At 35.1% G+C, this 20,706-nt stretch overlaps 3 protein-coding genes across 4 annotated transcripts in view; 2 read left to right on the top strand and 1 right to left on the bottom strand.

Annotated features, from left to right (window-relative positions):
- Window positions 1-2,444: 2,444 nt before the first annotated feature.
- LOC105206840 (ATP-binding cassette sub-family G member 1-like) overlaps window positions 2,445-20,706 on the bottom strand; it is a 42,936-nt gene continuing 24,674 nt past the window's right edge. The window contains exons 2-12 of one of the 2 annotated variants that reach the window (XM_039446926.1): window positions 12,341-12,504; window positions 11,710-12,020; window positions 10,648-10,821; window positions 8,723-8,933; window positions 8,347-8,445; window positions 6,241-6,386; window positions 5,996-6,164; window positions 5,574-5,674; window positions 5,182-5,337; window positions 2,889-3,007; window positions 2,445-2,785 (exon numbers count right to left, since the gene is read on the bottom strand). In XM_039446926.1, coding sequence (XP_039302860.1) covers window positions 2,560-2,785; window positions 2,889-3,007; window positions 5,182-5,337; window positions 5,574-5,674; window positions 5,996-6,164; window positions 6,241-6,386; window positions 8,347-8,445; window positions 8,723-8,933; window positions 10,648-10,821; window positions 11,710-12,020; window positions 12,341-12,500 — 1,872 coding nt within the window. In that variant the 5' untranslated portion in view covers window positions 12,501-12,504 and the 3' untranslated portion in view covers window positions 2,445-2,559. Of the gene's footprint in view, window positions 2,786-2,888; window positions 3,008-5,181; window positions 5,338-5,573; window positions 5,675-5,995; window positions 6,165-6,240; window positions 6,387-8,346; window positions 8,446-8,722; window positions 8,934-10,647; window positions 10,822-11,709; window positions 12,021-12,340; window positions 13,555-20,706 lie in introns of those variants that run through there. The other variant, XM_039446925.1, reaches the window with a different exon arrangement.
- Window positions 14,960-16,637, top strand: LOC120357160. Its single transcript, XM_039446978.1, has 3 exons — window positions 14,960-15,977; window positions 16,059-16,468; window positions 16,578-16,637. Exons 1-3 carry the CDS (start codon window positions 14,960-14,962, stop codon window positions 16,635-16,637), a joined length of 1,488 nt encoding a protein of 495 aa, XP_039302912.1.
- On the top strand, window positions 19,151-20,363 carry LOC120357147. The gene has a single exon (XM_039446962.1). It carries the CDS (start codon window positions 19,192-19,194, stop codon window positions 19,945-19,947), a length of 756 nt encoding a protein of 251 aa, XP_039302896.1. The 5' UTR covers window positions 19,151-19,191; the 3' UTR covers window positions 19,948-20,363.

Here is a 20,706-nt window from a genome sequence, read left to right as displayed (position 1 = left end):
TTCTCTCTATCATATTAGTACTGTATAATCATGATAGTTAGTTGTTTAAAAACTCAATTGCCAAAATTATGAAAACGGTGCCAACGAACCACGGTCCTCCCTAATAAAGGTTCTACTTAAGTGTGCGCATGGGCGCATTTATATTTTACCATTACAGTGGAAAATTCATATTCTGTATGGATAGATGTAATTGCAGTCCGTTTGTACAATAACTGAGTAACAAATAATTGGAAATATTAATGTATTATAATTTTCAAAGACTTTTATACCTTTATACAGCTGACATTGATGACAGAAAACAATCTTACTTAAAATTCTTTGAATATAATCAACTTAAATATTATTTCTGAGATACTCTTTTTAAATTTAAAGTACTTCAGAAATAATATTTAAATTTATTATATTCAATTTATTTCTATAATCAGTTTAAATTTATTATGTTTTTTAAATTGTAAAAGTACTACAGAAATAATATTTAACTTTTTGTATTCAGAGGATTACAATCAGCAATACTTGAGAAAGATTTTAGATTTTTTTAGCAATATTTCTGCGAAGTTTTAAATGCAAGAATCGCGGACGTTTTGTTATTCCAGCAACATCTTTGAAACGTTGCAAACATATTTCGAAACTTTTCTGAAATATTTTATTTTTTTGAGACATCTCTAAAAAATTGTAGTACTGTTTGAATATATATAAACTTGTTAGTACAAAATTCCAAGATAAAATGATAATACAATAATTTATTTATCACGCGAAATTTGAGGGAGCAAAACCCATGTGTTATCTTTACCTTACGATAAGTACGAGAAAGAGGTTATAATTTCTATAGCGTTGACGATGGCTACTATGTTGCCACCGTCAACGCGGAGTTTGCAGATGAGGAGTCAGGAGCCTTAATTATACATCTCTTCAATAATACATATTAACTTAATCTATGAGTTTGAAACAACCGATATTTTGTTAAGGTGCGCGGGTTTAGCGGCTTGGTTTAACGCAATAGGTTTGTGGCGAGAAAAAGAAAATAAATCGGTTTTCGACAGTATATGAGTTTGAGTCTATTACTAAATAGTACGTTTGATACAGCTATTTCTCACGATAATATAAATCAAGAACGAACAGAATGCGGTACAAGAAGACTGTGTTGTGATACAGGTAATTTAATCAAGAAATGAGAAGCGCGCAGAAAAGAATACGGTGTCCTGATACAGGTATATTTCGCGGCAGTACAATAGAAGAACGCGGTAAAAGAAGACAAAGGTTTCGGACAGTAGGCTATTTACGAGATATTTACAGACGGCCTTGACCGCGAAGCCGACCGGGAATCTCGCGATTCTCGGAAAAGAAACCGGCGTTCCTAAGTATTTTGGCTGGCCGAGTTTCCGGGCGCGGTTGCGCTGGTATTCGGCGGGGTGCGGCGTACGGCGCGAAAGCGCGAACTAGCCCGATGCGCTTGAATGTCTTAGAGACCGTGCTCATCTGGCGCGTCTGGCTGTCGGTGCGGCGATTCTGGCGTGCGAGCTTTCGGTCTGGATCGCCCGGAGCCACCAAGTACTTTGGTAGCGGCAAAGAACCTTTATCGCCTTTGGTCTCCGGAGTGGTTGTGCGAAAGGAAGCTGCGCTCTCTCGAACGCCGGCTCAGTCGAGTATCTCGACAGTGGCAAAGTACCTTTACCGCTTGTTCTTGCCGGAGGAGTTTCGGATCGGGATCAGGATCGCGGAATTGATCCTGAGCGTGCGAGCGGAGGTCTTTTATACCCCCTGGGTCGCGCGCTCAGGTGTTTCCGTGCGTTTTCGTTATCCCTCGAGATTTCATCTCGGGATTCCCGTTTCTTCACGGCCGCTGGTACAGGCGTGCTTTCGCTGATGATTGCTTCTCGCTGGTCGGTGATGCGCGTGCGTGTGGTCTTCTATCGCGCACGGAATTGCCTCGTGCTAACGGCCGCCTTCGGCCGTTAGCGGCGTTGTCCTTATGGCAGCGTGTAGGTAGGCGCAAGCGCGTTTTCTATTGTTTGAAACCGAACAGCTGCCTCCGGCTGGTGTTCGCCGGAAATGCAACGTGCATGCGTTGTTACAAGTTAGAGTAACATAAACGTATTAGAGTATAAAGTGTTCACACATCATTACAAGGGATCCAGTTTACAGCAGTCGTAGATGTCAAGCATCGTCCTGCATTTGTGTGGTCCTTATTACGAGCTAGCGAATTAAATCGTTTTTGCTCGGGATCGGATCAAGTGGAATCTTGTTCGAGCGAAGGATCGGAAATGGTTTGATTAAATTAAAATTAGCATGGGTTAGATAAAAATCATAAATTTATTTTAACATTGAAAACTGAATGATTATAAAGATATCAAAATTATCATAAAGATTGATTATACAATTATCGATTATAAATTTATGTATTTTAAATTTACAATTGTGATTATTTCAAAGAGTATTGTGTGCAGGTGTGTGTGTGTGTGTGTGTGTGTGTGTGTGTTCTTATATGAAAGTATATAACGTCTGTGTCGATTGAGAGGTAGCATTGGCGCAGATTATTTCCTCGGTTCGAGCATTAACACGTCACTTTTTCGCATAATAAAGTTTCCAATGGAATACTGCATAAACGATTATATGGAAACAGAAAATCCAAGAGCCAAGTATTATCAAAATGACGTAAAACGGCATTGTTGGAAGGTCCATTGTTGAGAGAATCTTATTTGTTGAACGGAAGTAACAATAATCTTCAGAGCACGATAGATTAGGTCGATCAAGGTAGATCGCCTGCAATAATCCTTCAAATATATATCTGCAATAAATTTTAATGTTTACTGAAAAAACATGCTAAATTGAAACTACAATAGAGTACGTCTTTGCACGTAAACAACAATTTTAGTTTAATAAGTTTGTACCTGTAGTAACTTAGAAAAGTTAACGGTTGTATATACACCGACAATTCTGCTATTTTCACGAAAAATCCAGCAAGCATCAATAATGGTACATTAATTCCCGGTATCAAAAATACACCTAACTAAAAGAAATTATTTTCGATTAACTATAATATTATCCTTTATACTAAATAAGAATCGAAATAAAATTTAAATGAAAACCTAATCAATGAACTGGTATGTTTGATATATACAGGGTGTACTAGTAGAATCCGGAAAAATCCATTGTAAGTTTCAGAATCATTTATTTTAATAAAAAATAACAATCGTAAGGAAAAATACATTTATGTTTGATATATATGTTTGGGTTAGGGCATTCCTAAAAAACAATTTTATTCTATATAGCCCCCTTCTACTTAGATGACCGCTTTAATTTTGGACAGGAAGTGCGTGCACGCCTTTGTCAAAAATTCCTTCATCATACACGCGAACGATGCATCAATAGCGGCTTTCAGTGATGCAACGTTAGGATGTCGAGTCTTGGAATGTCCCTCAAACACGTAGCATACAAAATAATCCAGCGAATAAAGTTTAGGCTGTTAGCCGGCCAAAATGTCTTACTCCGAAACATTTTCATATTTTTGAAGAGCCGATTCTGCACTAAGTAGCCATCTAAGAACCTTCTTTGGACGCTTTGGAAGCCGTGTAGCGATGAATAATGACGTGAACTGTCGATTTCCGGTAATCGGAAAACGTTATTATTTTGGACACGGTACGTCCCGCGCGAAGATTTTCAACAAGCACGGCTCTCCGGTTACATTCTGTACACTGATTAACCAGTTTGACCATGACAAAGTTATGTTTTTGTTCCCGATGAATTTGGCTTACTTGAATGCTATCTAGTTGCAGGCTTACAAGTTATTATATGGCAAAAATTTTAATTTGAAAGTTGTCCGGATTCTACTGGTACACCCTGTGTGTGTGTGTGTGTGTGTGTGCGCGCGCGCGCGCGCGTGCGTGTGTGTGTGTGCGCGTGTGAGTGTGTGTGTGTATATATATATAACAAACATATCAGTTCATTGGTTAGGTTTTCATTTAAATTTTATTTTGATTTTTATTTAATGTAAGAGATAATTTTAGAAACAAGACAATATAATACCTTAATTTAATATTAGAAATATGTCAATACAACCTTCATTTTAAAGGAGAAGAGGATAATATGGCACCCATTTTCATTTTATTAAATAATTTTGTTTATAATTAATATTTTCTAATAAAACATGAACGATTACATTTGTCAAAGTGTCGTTTGACAGATTCTAGGCTGAAAGTAATGAGATATTTATTATTTAGAACGTGATTTATAAAAATCTAATACCCTGCATAATCGGTGGCAGACAAAAAGTGATTGTAATATGGCTATCTATAAAATAATTTACAAAAATTAGTTTAATTTAAAAGAAACACAGTATCTTGTTACAAAATTATGTATTTTTAATTTTTCATTGTTTAGAATTTTCTTGATTTAAATTTTTCCTGCGTTCAGAAACTTTAGAAATACCATTAGAAATTTAGTTAAAAATATCATTTTATCTGTGTTTAACATGAAACAACAAGCATAAAATGACGTCTTTAATGTTTCTAGATATTCATTAATGTTTCTAGATATTCTCCGCTCTCTAAAATGACGATCGATTTATTGAAGAAATATTTCGATATAAAAGTTTTACTTAAAAAGCCATATTAATGAAATTCTATATTATTGTTTTAACTTTGTATAACTCAAAATGTGTATAGTTGATTAAGAATGTAAATAACAAAAAAACACTCAAGTGTATGTACATGCATTTTTTTGATAATACACTCAAGTTTAAGAATAATGAGGAAGTATGAGTGATTAAAGGATAAAGGTGTATGTTGAAAAAATTTAGAAGTGCTCAAAAGTAAAAATGCCTTCTAATAATTGTCACTTATTATGTATTGTCACATTAGCATCGCTAAAAAACGGCGGGCTACTAAATGAATAACTCCATAAGCAATTGTTAGAATACGTCACTTAATAACGGAGGTAATAGGGGTAATCATATTGTCGACAGTAACCATAATACTCCTCTTCTCCTCTATATGTGTACGTAAATAAATCACCTGTTGATTTATTAACGTATTAATATTATAACAATTTTATTCAATCTTTTCATAATATTGTAATATATAATGTTGAATTTTTAAAACTTTTTAATATGAACCGTGAATATTACTGTGAATATTACTGTGAATATTAATTAAAATAATAATGAAAAATGCGATGTTTAAATACCTTAGTGCCAAAAGCTGTGCCTATAAATATCCCGAACGTTTGTCCAAGAATCACAGTTAACAGACAAATGCTCCACACCTGTATAATTCTATTAAATACCATTGGCTGTCCTGTCATGTAATATGATATTAACAAGAAAGATGTTGTGCAAAGTATCTAAAAGTCAAACAAACTTTTACCTAATTTGTAAAAACAATGACATTTTTGAACTGACACTATAATGGGTTCACTCTTTTCAGCTGAATTTTTTGTGTCATGTTTTCTTTCTAACAAGAAAAAGAAGAAACATAAAATTCAGCTGGAAAGTACTTTATATTTAGACTAAACTTTATGTTTAAACAAAATAATTAGCGACAAAATTGTAATGCTGTGCATTACAATTTGAAACATACTTGCACCGGAATATCCGTTAACACTTTTACGCTGTAGTAGGCTTTAAAAGAGTACCAATTATTTAAATGTTCCTGTAGAAATACATTCGCTTCCGTGGGAACTACAATGAGATATATTTAAAATGTTACAATTATAATTTATGAACTTCAAAACTTATTTCTTCTTATTTTAAATAAGATAAATTGAAAATATTGCTATTGAGACTGTATTTTTATCGGTTTTATTTTAAATTACCAGACTGTAGTAATGTTTAATGTAATTATTAACAAACATAAAGTACAACTGTTTATATATTACGTTTATATACAATATAAAAAGATACATATATGTATACATACATATAGTCATGTATGTGCATATTCAAGTATATATGTATATAATATGAAATATAAAGTATATTAAAAGAATCTGTGTCACTTACTCATCAGCACCGTCTGTAGGGCATTTAATAGAAATAAATACATTTGAATGACAAATAAGCAAGATATATTGCTTTGTACTTTTACGGCGTCGTCACCAAAATTATAGTATATTAATCCGAACAAAAGTCCAGCTGTGATGTGCGTTGCAATTCTTAGTTTTGTAAAGGTCTAAAAGATCGATCAAAATAACATTCTGATTTACCTAACAAATCATTTAAATATTACTTTAAACATTTGTACTTACATTATCTCGCATGATACAGATTAGAGCTCGTGAACATAAAACCTTTTGCTGGTGCCATGTCGATTTTTCGTGTCTTCTGATTTTTGTGGATGTGACTGTATTATCAGTTTCGAAATTTTGTTCGAAATCTATCGATGAATTCTGTTCTGTAAAATATTTATTAATTACGAGATGAAATCATAAAGTAAAATGAACTTATTTACTTTTCAAGCATAATGTTAACAAAATATATACAACATTGTTTTTCAATAGCAGTCCAAAGGACCACGCACTATTTTTATGAAAAAAACTCGTTTGGTCGATTTGTTTGAATTTTTTATATGGTGTAGTACTTGCATTCCGAATAAAAAAACCTCAATTTTTAGAATAGGGGTGCCCAACCTTTCTGTAAGCTACTATTTTTAGAAGAGCAACTTCGTGATCTATCTATGTATGTATAAGGTGTAAGAGAAAAAGTACAAAATGAGAGAAAATATGACTTAACCTTTTATTAAACGTATTAATAGGGATAGGTGTTTTAACTAGGAAGAAATTAATAAGAAAATGATTAATATAAAAATTATAAATTTTCTAATAGAATTCAAATAAAATACACATAAAAACGTATAATAAAATTTAAAAAATAATATAAATAATATAAATATTTGACATTGCAAAGATTTAGCAATTTTTTAAGAATTAGTATTATAAGAGGACAAAGATAATCTTAAATATTGATCATGATGTTCATTAATTAAAGAAAATCTGTCTCTTTTTCAATTAAAACAAGTTTTAACTTTCTTCACAGTATTATAATTCTATTCTATTCTAATAGTTTTCGCAATGCTATAATTTTTTAAAATTTATTTGACTATGATCAACTAAAATAATAATTTTTAAAGTTTTTTTATTAGGAATGCACTACAACATATAAAAAATTCAAGCAAATCAACTGAGCACGTTTTTTCATATAAACTGTGCGTGGTTCTTTGCAAAAAATTTCCTCAAAGTTACGTGCCCCGTATTTCATTTTATTTTTTTAGATGGCATTAGAAGACTTGTAAATCCTTACACAAATTTTTTTGTAATGTCTTGGACGATTATTGAATAATGTATAGATTTTGCTAACATGTATTGTTTATTAAAGAATAAATAAATTTACTTCTTTTCATATTGAGATTATTAGTATAACTATTGAATATTTTCTTTTTATATAAATTATAATTATAAAATTATTTTATATAAATTATAATTATAAAATAATCATTATGAATAAAATGTTTAAATATTCAATTATATATAATATACATAGTGTGTCTGGTAAGTATCGAGACTGAATTTTTCCTGTCAATAAGAAAAGGTGTAGGATTGATGGGGGCAGGGGATGTCACGCGAGCTAGGAAACTCGGTCGAATTGCCTTTGAGACTTTGAAATGAGTAGATGGCGCCTGAAGTGAAGGTGTGTTTATGGGATAAAGACAAAGGTAGAGGAGAAGAGGGTAATATGGCACCCCCATTTACATTTTATTGAATAATTATGTTCATAATTAATATTTTCTATTAAAACTTGAACAATTACATTCGTCAGAGTGTTGTTCGACAGACTCTAGACTCAAAGTAATGAAATATTTATTATTTAAGACGTGATTTATAAAAATCTCATGCACTGCATAATTGATAAAAGAAAAAAGTGGTTGTAGGCTACCTATAAAAGGTTGTGGCTATCTATAAAATTAATTTTAAAAAATCAGTTTAGTTTAAAAGAAACACAGCACCTTGTTACAAAATTATATATTTTTAATTTTCCATTGTTTAGAAATTTCTTGATTTAGAATTTTCCTGCGTTCATCATTTTGATGTCATTTTGATTTATCGTTTTGCTTAGGCCAACGTGCTCGATGGTTCGCTGCATTTTAAATCTCTACGCTAGCGTTAAACACATCTTCATTTCAGATTTCAAGCGCCATCTAAACATTCCAAAGACTTGGAGGCAATTCAGCCGGATTTCCTAGCTCATGTAACATCCCCCACCAATCCTGCCCATAGACTACCCTCCACTTCTTCCTATTGACAGGAAAAAGTCGGTCCCGATACTTACCGGACACACCATGTACACATCATACTTACTACTTTTGTATGTACTGCGCGATTTTTCATATTCATCACGACAGATCTTATGTAAATTTTCTAACTCTTCATCTTTCTGTTCAGTTATCACCTCGAGAACTGCAATCAAAAAAATACAATTAATACCGCAATTGTTCTTTGTGGTTAATAAAGAGTAATAATTTTATATTTTTTAAAATTAATGACAAAATCTACCTTTTAATAACTTTAAAAAATTTGCAGTGCAAAAATTAATAAAAAAAATTAATTTTAAAATTATAAAGAGATGTGTGAGTGAAATGTATATAGATTTCTAAAATACTTTATATCAATTCACTAATTTTAATTTTAGTTTTCTTATAATTTATTTATCAAAGAGTGGTACAATCAACATTACCAAATTCGGCTATGTTGTAAAAGCTAGGACGCGTGAATCCGGCAATGTTGTACGTGCTCAAGATCTCGCTTTTTGGTCCGCAATACATACATTTTCCTCGATTAAGTACCATGATGTCATCGAAAAGCGAAATCATACGACCACTAGGTTGATGTATTGCACAAACTACAGCGCAATTTGCTTTCGTCATATTGTGCAACATGCCAATTAACTATTTAACAGAAATTATATATTTCCATACAGTATATTAAAAACAATATTATAGGTAGAAGAAAATCATAACGTACAGCTTTTACAGATCAAAATTGCGTTTGGGCATGATGCAATTGATCAATCGATAAATTAAAAAACTTGCTTTATATTGTAACGTTACTGCCGTATAATTAGAATATTCTGCACTTGTATAACAGTGCTATCTAAAAGTTTTAAATTTGAATTTTGTATCGATTACTTAATGCTATCTTTTAGAATGCAGTAGAAATAAAAATCTTTGACATGTGTATGTGTCAATGTGTATTAATGTGATTTCAATACTGATTAAGGCCAGACTTTTCGAAGTTTATTGGTTATCCCTTGTCGCAACCATGAGATATAGATGTGCACCAGAAAATGTGTTTGAACGACTTAAGGAGATATCTCCGTAAGCCTTTTGAAACAATTTGACAGTTTTCGAAATTGACAAGAAAGTTTTGCAAGAAAATTATATTGCCACACGTTGGTCTTCACATTCATCTCTCACAGCGTACCGAGGAATATTTCTATTACGTATAAGTTTTATTGCATACCAGCATTAATTACGCAGTTACACAAAAAGTGTCATGTCCTTGAGATTAGACCCATGTTTTACTTTAGATTTTAGATACGTGGATGACATTGTATTCTCAGAGCCGTAGCCACGAGAGCGCCAGAGGGTGCGCGGCTCTCTAACATTCTTTTGGCACCCTAAACTAAAGTCCTATATGAAGAGAGAAGCGACATTGATGTCCGAAGCTCTGATTGGTAATCTGATTGATACTTGATTGGCTAAGCGAGCGGCCATATTGTGACCACAGCTGTTTGCAGAATGATACGAATGGTGTTTGATGACGTTAGAGCGGTCCCAAAATGGCGGTAGAGGACTCAATTGGATACTGAAGGTTGTGGTGCGGGTTCGATGTTGCTTCTCTCTTTATATAGGACTCTACTCTAAATAGAACAAATAACGACTAATGTACTTTTACACAATCTATTGCTTTTTTACCGTTAAGAGTGTATTATTTTATTTGTGTATTTAAATACAATGGAGGACGTTTTTTTGTTTATACATAGATATAATACATTATTATTTTTGTAATTTTTATATTAATATATTTTGTTTTTAGTTATCTAAGAAAGCTTTAAATTGATATCTTAAAATATTATTTTGATTAAATTGTAAGCACTCTCTACTTTTTCTCAGGTACTCTCACAAAATTCGTTCTAGATACGATTGTGTGTACTTTCTACTACGTAGGTCAAGGATAAATATAATATTGAATGTTTTGTTTAATGTTTATCATCCAAAACTTAATTTCACGGTTAAGGTGGAAGAGGAAAAAATAAATTTTCTAGATATAACTTTAATTAAGAAACACAATTTTATGATGTACGATTGGTACCAAAAACCGATTTTTTCCTCTCGATATCCCAATTTTTATCGAAGCGTTTATTGTACTTTTAATAATTAATTGTCAATATATATACTAATTACACACAAACATCCAGTGTTGACTCTTACGGCATTAATTTATATTCTGATTTTAGATAGCATTATTAGAAAGAAGTAAATTCAGTCAAACGTTTGAACCGCACTGTGTATAGAATTATTAGCAGCTTATAACAATATCGATCATTTTGATAAAACGATCGTTATTGATTGATAGCAGTATTAATAATTTATATCATACCTGGTAAGACGCCGCACTGTCAAGACCGCTTGTTGGCTCATCTAATAAGAAAACTGATGACTTGCTGATTATTTGCACGCCGATAGACAATCTTCTCCGTTCGCCACCACTTAATTTTATTACTAACGTGTCCAAGCAATTTGACAACCAAAGATTTTCTGCGATATTGTTCACCTGACAGAAATATTTGATGCATTGTACATTTTATATATATATATGTGCGTGCGTGCGTGCGTGTGTGCGTGTGTGTGTGTGTGTGTGTGTGTACATATATATACAGGGTAGACAAAAAGTATTGGACCCCCCAATATTTCCGTTCCCTTGCATTTTACAAGAAAATGTTTCAGACAAAAGTTGTAGGGTTTAAAAAGATCTATTTATTGATCTTATCAGTTTGACCTTGGATGGCGTCGCCAAGGTCAGATCGAAATTACATTAACTTTTTTAAATGGAACACCAAACATTTTATTGCATATTCTTGTAGCTTATCTCAAGACCTTTCCAAAACACTACAAGAAAGTTTATTTTCGTTGAGTACTTTCCGAGTTGTGAGGCTTGAAAGCTACAGTGTACTGTAGTGTTGGTCCAGCCAGTTAAGGCAAGAGTGGCGTGTGGGTCCGGCTTGCCTTAACTGGCCGGACCCACACGCCACTCTTGCCTTAACTGGCTGGACCCATACTACATTACACTGTAGCTTTCAAGCCTCACAACTCGGGAAGTACTCAACGAAAATAAACTTTCTTGTAGTGTTTTGGAAAGGTCTCGAGATAAGCTACAAGAATATGCAATAAAAAGTTAGGTGTTCCATTTAAAAAAGTTAATGTAATTTTGATCTGACCTTGGCGACGCCATCCAAGGTCAAACTGATAAGATCAGTAAATAGATCTTTTCAAACCCTACAACTTTTGTCTGAAACATTTTCTTGTAAAATGCAAGGGAACGGAAATATTGGGGGTCCGATCTTTGCTACCCTGTATATATATATATATATATATATATATATAGTATATATATATATATATATGTAATTTGTACAATCGCACTTAAAATTTACATACTTACAATTGAATTAATCTCTTGTTTGTTCTGATTACCGTCGAGTTGTAATCGAGCCGCTATGTAGAGCGTTTCGCTCGTTGTGAGGAACGGCAATAAATCAAAGTGTTGCGGTACGTAACACACATGTTTACGGAACATTGCTCGATTCCACTTAACGTCGTTTATTGTGATAGTACCTTTAACATCTAGGGGTTGTTTTCCCGATATAATTTTCATCAAAGTAGTCTTTCCTGCACCGGAAGGACCAATTATTACTGTAAACTTCCCTGATTCAAAATGCCCCGTGACGTTATGTAAAATTGTTTTCTCAGCTCCTGCAGTAAACATTCATTAATTGATATTAACTATTTCTACGTAACAATGCGTACAACGCAACTTTTCTCTCGCGCGTACGTATCGCATTTACGGCGAGTCTCGATAACGCACATCCCGATAGCACACAAACCACTCACAATGGCAGATGCCTAGAGATTTTCCGTAGGTTGTGTTAGATAAGTCAAGATGATTGGTTGGTAGGCTATCGGGATGTGCGCTATCGGAACCCTCCCTCGTATTTACACATTTTAAGATCTACATATTCTTGTAAAACAATGGCGAAAGCTTTCTTAAATTAGTATGTGTAACACAAACTTGCCTTTGCGGTTGCGAACCGAGTAGGAAAGATCGTTGAATTGGATATACATTTTTGATTTCCACTTCTCGGCTTCCAGCAGTTGTTTTGATTCTTGCAACTCGATCTTGCACTCATTATCCAACATCCTCGCTGCGTTATTTTTAGTATTGCTTTCCGGCATCTTTCTGAGCATTTTGTAAAACAGTTAGTCAATATTTGATTAATTTAAATGTCTGTTTACAATCTCGTCCTACTTATTGTATGTTCAAAGTAAAAATTGTCTTTCATCTTCACAAAACGTGTAAAAGATTAAGTCTATCTGTGAAATGTATCGCATATGGAGCTGTCAGTTGCGACTGTCGAGTTCATACAATGAAAGAAACGATTTCTCTTAGTGTAGAACTCATGTTGCGATTGACTACAATCTTTAATGTATTCAATTCACCTTAATGTATTCATGTAATGTATGATCACAGGAAATTAACAATTATCACCGCGTAGAATTTTTTGCATTGGAATAGTTAATTTGAATATTTTATTTTGAATCAGCTAATATGCAATAGATTGTCATCACACAGATAGAGCGTTTAATGTATGAGGTGTGCTTGCGAAACAAAAAATTCATTCTACTTCGCTCTTAGGCTGTATGTTTACATGTTTTAAATTGCAAAAAGAGACGTTTCAAACAGCATAAACTTTCTCTATCGTTTTTGCATTCGTGAATAAAAAAGAATTATTTTAAAACAGTTCTTCTACTATAACAACTTCAGTATTTAGTTAGGTAAAACATGTATAAAACCTTTTTTATAGACCTTATTACAAACTTCATTTTTTGTTTGACACATATTTTTGTAAAATAAAGATTTTTTGAAATAATTAAGAAAAAATGTTTTTTCTTTCTTTAAGTATATTTCGAAAACTAGACGAGAACACCAATTAGTTTATAAGGAAAAGTTGTGCAGTATCCTTGCCTCTATAACATATGTCAAGGTCAACATGATTGGAGCTGGGTTACTTACAGTGCACAATTACTAAAAAATAGACTTTTAGGCGCGCGCGCACGAAAACAGGCGCCTTTTTTTTACCTCTTTTTGAAAATATAATATACTCTGTTTTATTTTCTGCTTGTTATATCGGTCTTATTTCTTTTTGTTGAACGGTTTTTATATTTAACTAGAACTGTTTAACTATTTGTTAAATAAATCATCACAATATTAGTATACAAAATTACGTTTGTATTTATGATGAAAATATCATACATAAAATCAGTGAGAAAGATAATAATAAATGATAATGAGGACTTCCGGTTGGACGGCGTTGGCGTGCATTCATGTAGACAACGCATGTGAGAATTTGATAGCAGATTGGTGTGATTGCGGAGAGTGGAAAAAGAGAAAATAAGAGGAGAGGGAAGAGGACGAAGGAGAGGTGTCGAGACGTTGGTAGAAACAAGAAATTGAGCAGGAGTGGACCACAAGGAAGGATCCAAAAGCTGACCAAAGAACAGGTTAGGAATCAACCGGAAGGAAAGAGAAGAAAGCGAGGAGAAGGAGCAAGCACGAAGAGACTACAGAGATAGTAAACAGATGGCGCCACCGGGAAGACCGGCAGGATGTAAGGTGAAAGAGGAAAGTAAATGCAATAGCATGGAAAAATACGTGACAGGAGGAGAAGAGATAATAATAAAAGAAATGAAAAAGATAGGAAGAGAGATTGAGGAAAATATAGGCAAGAGGATGGAGAAGATGATAATACAATTTGAACAAATTAGAGAAGAGTGGAAAGAAGAAAAACGGACAAGAGAAGAGGATAGGAAGAAAGACAAAGAAGAATGGAGAAAAGAGAAAAAGAACCTGGAGAAGAGAATAGAAATCCTGGAATGGTAGAGTGAGAAAAAAGATAGAGAGAAACGAAAAAACAACATAGTAATTAGAGGAGCATTCAAATGGGAAGATAATAAAATGGAACAGGAAACAAAGGACTTCATAAGGGATAATCTGAGGATAGAAGCGAATATAAACAAAGCATTTAAGGTACAGAACAGAGGAGGTAAGTGCACAGTAGTAGCAGAAGTAGGAAGCTGGGAGCAAAAGAGAGAGATAATGGTCAAGAAGAAAGAGTTAAGGGCTGGAATTTTTATCGATTACGATCTGACAAGAATGGAAAGGGAAATGCAGTCGCAATTGAGGGTAAAAGCGAAGGAAGAAAGAGAAAAAGGAAAAAAGGTCAAGGTGGGATACGGAAAGATCATGATAGATGACAGATGGTACCGATGGAGCGCAAGAGAGAAGAAATTGACAGAGGAGAAAAGAAGAGGAGAAGAATGAGACGCAGGCGGCGGGGATGGAACAGGGAAGGGAGGGGGGTTAAGAATTGGTTTTTGGAATGTAGCGGGATTAGCAAACAAATGTGAGGAGGCGTGGGAATACCTGGAGAGCTTCGACATATTAGGACTAACAGAAACGTGGGTGGACGAGGAAGGATGGAAGAAGATGGCAGACAAAGTCTCAAAGGAATACATCTGGAAATGCATACCGGCAAGAAGGGAACACAAAAAAGGAAGGGCAAAAGGCGGGATTACTCTTGAAAGCAGTAAGAAAAAGTTTGGAGGAGGTGGAGATTAACGAAATAAACGGAGAGATGGCAGAGACTAAGCTGAAATACAACGGAAACAGATGGAGGATCATTACACTCTACAGCCAAAAAATTGAAGAAACGATGAAAACACTAACGGAATGGATACCAGAAGAAGAGGAAAACTATTTACTGATAGGAGGAGATTTCAACGCGAGAACTGGAAGCGAAGGAGGCCCGATTGAAGAAGAAGAAGCAGAAAAGAGAAGCAAAATCAGACGGTCCATAGACAAAGTGAGTAATAGAGAAGGACGAATATTGCTGAATAGAATAGAAGAAAGAGGTTGGTCAATTTTAAATGGAAGTTTTGACAAAGAAGGAGGATGGACATATATAGGAGGATCGGGGATGTCAGTCATAGATTACATAATAGGAAATGACAAAGCGTTAGGGGAAGTAAAATCGGTGGAAGAAGGAGAAAGAACAGAGTCGGACCACATGCCATTAGAAGCAGAATTAGTAGGAGCACAAACAAAGAAGAAAAACGACAGAAACAAGAAAAGGGAAATAGAGAAAAGCGTTTGGACAGAAGAAGGAATAGAAATGTACATGGAAAACTGCAAAGACTGGGCGAGCACACAGGAGGAAACGGAAGGAATATGGAAGGAGATAAGTGACAAGATAAAGAAATCCATAATAAAACAGATAAAGAAGATAATTCCATGGAAAATAGGAAAAAAACAGTGGTACAACAAAGAGTGGAAAGTAAAGAAAAGAGAATTAAGGAAGACACTGAGAAATATAAAGAAGAAAAGAATTAGCAAAGAAGACTACATTGCAAAGAGAAAAGAATACAAAGAGTGGTGTAAAGAGCAGAAGAAGAAGCATGAACAGGCAGAAGAAGAGGAAATCCGAAGGATAAAGAGCGAGAAAGAGGCGTGGAAGTATATCAATAAATACGGAAAGAAAAGAAAGGAGGGGATATGCGACAACATAAAGATGGAAGAATGGAGAGATTATTTCATAGGACTCGGAAGCATACAGGAAAAAGAAACAGACATAGGCGAACGAGAAAGCGATACAGGCACGAAGATGGAGGAGGAACCAGGAGACATAGAAAAGGAAGAACTAAGAAAAATATTAAGGAAACTAAAAAATGCAAAAGCCCCCGGAGAAGACGGAATAGAGAACGAGGCGTGGAAATTTATGTCAGTAGAAATAGGAGAAGAATTTTGGAAACTTATCAACAAAATATGGAAAGGAGGAGGACTACCAAGAGATTGGAACAGAGGAGTAATTAGCCCAATTTACAAAAGAGGAGAGAAGAACGAGATAAAGAATTACAGAGGAATAACATTATTGGACTCGGCGTACAAAATATATGCAAGCATACTAAATGAAAGGTTAGAAAAAGAAACAGCAGATAAATTGAGAGAAACGCAGTTCGGATTCAGGAAGGGAAGAGGAACTATGGACGCAGTCTTCACGATAAACTACATCGTGAACAGAGAATTGTGCAAGAAAGGAGGAAAAATATTCGCATTTTTTGCGGATATGAAAGCAGCTTTCGATAAGGTGAATAGAAAGCAGCTGATAGAGTCGATGGAGAGGATGAATATAGAGACAAATCTGAGACGGAGGATCACGGAAATATATAAAGAGACAAGAAATGTGATAAAAATAGGAGAAGAGAAATCTCAAGAGTTTTGGACAGGTGGAGGACTCAGGCAAGGTTGCCCATTAAGCCCAGCACTATTCAACATATACAGGGTGTTTCAGACCACCCGTACACCCCTTTTCTCTTCGCAGGATTAGGACCAATCAAAAATATGTTCAGACGAAAGTTGTAGGGTTCCGAAAGATCTATTCTATGATCTTATCAGTTTGACCTTGGATGGCGTTGCCAAGGTCAGATCAAAATCACATTAAGTTTTTTAAATGAAACACCCTATTTTTGATTCCAGAATCTAATAGCTGGTGTCAAGACCTTTCCAAAACACTACAAGAAAGTTTATTTTCGTTGACTACTTTCCGAGTTGTGCGGCTTGAAAGTTACACTACCGCCAACACCATGTAAATAACAATATAAAATCACGCGTTACGCAGAAAGCCGTGCAGCCGACACAAAGAAAGTAAACATGCGAGCCGGGCCAACAAAAACAGATCATGAAAAATCGTGAAAGTTAGCTGTCGCGACCGTAGATAGTCACATACATATGTATGTCATAATATTATGTAATTACATTATTACTTTAACGGTAGCACACGAGCAATAACGAGCGCGGCTTTCTGCGTAACGATGTCTAACTCGTGATTTTATACATATTGTTATTTGCATAGGATGTAGTAGAGATGTATTCACCACAACGCTATTGTGACTCAACTCAACACGAGTGACAATAACTCTCTCAAACTTGTCACCTACGTCTTCAATAACCGTCATATCAGTATCAATCGCGCAACAAAAATCCGACCCTCTTTATTAGTCTAGGTTTATTTAGCCATGTCCTATTCCAATGAAGAAGCATATGATATGCTGCTAATTTTAGGTGAGTGTCGAGGTACATTCATTGCAGCGGAAAGATTGTGGCGGGAACGTTATCCTGATCGGACTCCTCACTCGCGAAATGTTTTTTCACGTTTGGCTAAACGAATCAAAATTAAAGGTGTCGTTCAGCCTCAACATAACAAAGGTACACAAATTCGTCGTCCGATTATGGATGAAAGAACAGTGGAAATTCTTGCATCGACCCGAGAATTGAACCCTTATGATTCTTTAAGACGACGAGAACAAGATTCTGGTGTTAGTAAAATCAGTGTTTGGCGCATTCTAAAAAATAACAAATTTCACCCTTACAGAATGTCTGTTCATCAAGCGTTGAATTATAACGATATTAGACAGAGACTTGTATTTTGCAACTTTATAAGACAGCAACCACTTGATTTCCACTTGAAAATTTTATTTTCTGACGAATGTACACTTAAAAGTGATGGATCTGTTAATACTTGGAACTCTCGTTATTGGGCACAAAATAATCCTCACTGGTTGAGAGAAGTAGATCATCAAACCATTTGGAAAGTCAATGTTTGGTGTGGAATTATTGGAAGTCAAATCATAGGTCCTGTTTTCTTTGACGAAAATCTAAACGGTGATAGATATTCCGCCTTGATAATGACAGATCTTCCTGTCTTACTAGAAAATATTCCTCTGCAATTGCGCCTGAACATGTGGTTCCAACAAGATGCATGTCCGTCTCATACATCGAGAGTTGCTCGTGCGGCATTAAATACTATGTTCCCCGACAAGTGGATAGGCAAATACGGTCCAATCAATTATCCACCCCGATCACCAGATCTCACCGTCCTTGATTATTATTTCTGGGGAAAGATAAAAAACTTGCTCTATCATGAACGTCCGACTACGAGGGATAATATGATTCGTAGAATAAGTGAAGCAATTCGATCCTTACGTGCCGAGGAAATTCTTCGAGCAACAAATGATTTTCAAAATAGAGTTGATGCTTGCATCGCAGAGAATGGTGCTCACTTTGAACATTTAGTCGCTTAACAAAACATACACTCATTCATTCCCGAACGTGAGAGGCAAGGGAACTCACGTGAATCAAGCACCCCAAACGTGAGAGGCAAGGGGACTCACATGAATCAAGCACCCCAAACGTGAGAGGCAAGGGGACTCACGTGAATCAAGCACCCCAATGGGATGAAATTCTCGTCACGTCCACGTCGTTCATTCTGGATAATGCTAAGCACGGGAAAATGCATACAGTCAATCTGAACATGATTGATCATCAAACATAATCAATCCAGTTAATAAACAAAAGCAGAGTACATAAAACTTTGACTCCCCTTTTCCTCCCCCATACACATACGCATGCACGTATGCACACACCCACACACAAGATTAAATCCGACTAAGTAACCACCACATGGTACATCTTGAGTAATGCTGATGCTGGCGGTAGTGTAACTTTCAAGCCGCACAACTCGGAAAGTAGTCAACGAAAATAAACATTCTTATAGTGTTTTGGAAAGGTCTTGACACCAGCTATTAGATTCTGAAATCAAAAATAGGGTGTTCCATTTAAAAAACTTAATGTGATTTCGATCTGACTTTGGCGACGCCATCCAAGGTCAAACTGATAAGATCATTGAATAGATCTTTTGAAACCCTACAACTTTCGTCTGAACATATTTTTGATTGGTCCTAATCCTGCGAAAAGAAAAGGGGTGTACGGGTGGTCTGAAACACCCTGTATATAAAAGATCTGGAAGAAGAGATGGAAAAAGGACAGGCCGGAGGAATAGTAGTTGGCAAAGAAAAATTCTGGACGATAACATACGCAGATGACATCGTTTTGTTGGCAGAGAGAGAAGCGGATCTGAAAGAGATGATGGAGAGGTTCAGGAGATACCTAGAGAAAAAGGAATTGAGCCTTAGTCCGGATAAATCAAAAGTGATGGTATTCGAAAGTGGAAGAGGAAGAAAAAAGAGAAGAGAATGGAAATGGAGAGAGGAAAATGTGGAAGAGGTCAAAGAGATAAGATACCTAGGATATATGCTACAGAAAAACGGAGGTGCGGAGAAACATATAAGAGAGAGACTGAGAAGAGCAACAATAGCGATGAAGAGGACTTGGAACATAGGGGAGAGAATATTCAAAGAAGACCATAGAAGAAGAATGAAAATGTTTGAAGCACTTGTTGGAAGCGTAGCGTTATATGGAGCGGAAGTTTGGGGCTGGAAAAACGAAAAAACGTTAGACGGAGTAAAGAGGAAGTACGCGAAATGGATTCTAAACTTGGACAGAGGAACACCGAATTACATATTATTGGAGGAGACAAAGATGGAAGAGATTAGAATACAGGCGATCAAAAGAGCACTAAAATACGAGGAAAAGGCGAGAAAATCAAAGAAGAAAATAATAAAAGAATGCATAAAAGATTTAGAAAAGTGGCGACCAGGTGCAGAAGAAGGAAGATGGGAAAGAAAGAGAAGAGAGGTGTTGGAGGAGGCAGGAGTAAACAAGGAATAGCTTAGAAAGGAAAGAGAAGCAGGAAACGAGGAGATGGCAGAGAACATCTTGAAGGAACTAAAAATTAAAGAGAGCAGAGAGAGACAACAGAAGATAAACAAATCCAAGTACAACACCAACTACAAGATGATTGCACAGGAAAAGAAACCAAAATACTTGGAGGGGAGGATGAAGAAAAAGGACAGATGCTTGATAGCCAGATACAGATGCGGGAATGAAACGAAAGGGAGTCAGTATTGGAGAGAAGAGGAGGAAAGGAGATGCAGAGTATGCAAGAAAGCAGAAGAAAGTTTGTACCATATAATGAAAGATTGCGAAGCAACAAGAAGCGAAATGTCGATAGAAGAACTCACTGGAGAAGAAGGAAAGGGCCTACAAGTAATGAAAAAGATAGAAGAGCTGAGGAAGGAGATAAACAGGAAGGAGAAGAAAGAAGCAGAAGAGAATAAGAAGGAAGAAGTTCAAACAAACCAAAGATCTAATTGTAACGCTAATGTTAATGTTAATGTTGAGGGTGATATTGATTTGTTAGCTGTTGATGATGTTAACTGTAATTTTAAACTATTGAATTTTAAACTATTGAATTCTAAACTTTGAAGTTTAAGTTGAATTTGTAATGTAATATAAACAAAAGTGTATGTAACCGGAAGCCATCCTAAGCCGCAAGGCAAACGGATTAAGAACAATAAATAATAATAATAAATGATAATGATTGACATTAAACATTACATATTTGAATCACACTATTAATCAAATTAC

This window comes from Solenopsis invicta, chromosome 3 (assembly GCF_016802725.1).
Source record: "Solenopsis invicta isolate M01_SB chromosome 3, UNIL_Sinv_3.0, whole genome shotgun sequence".
Taxonomy (NCBI): domain Eukaryota; kingdom Metazoa; phylum Arthropoda; class Insecta; order Hymenoptera; family Formicidae; genus Solenopsis; species Solenopsis invicta.
Note: the sequence above shows the minus strand (reverse complement) of the source record. Positions and strands in the feature narration are given on the sequence as shown.

Excerpts from the sequence above, each read along its gene's own strand:
- LOC120357147 (XM_039446962.1), top strand. The coding sequence starts at position 19,192 with ATGGAAAAAGGACAGGCCGGAGGAATAGTAGTTGGCAAAGAAAAATTC.
- LOC120357160 (XM_039446978.1), top strand. The coding sequence starts at position 14,960 with ATGGCAGAGACTAAGCTGAAATACAACGGAAACAGATGGAGGATCATT. Across the intron at positions 15,978-16,058 it reads CGAACGAGAAAGCGATACAG|CCCCCGGAGAAGACGGAATA; the intron begins GCACGAAGATGG and ends AAAATGCAAAAG. Across the intron at positions 16,469-16,577 it reads TGAAAGCAGCTTTCGATAAG|GAGAAGAGAAATCTCAAGAG; the intron begins GTGAATAGAAAG and ends TGATAAAAATAG.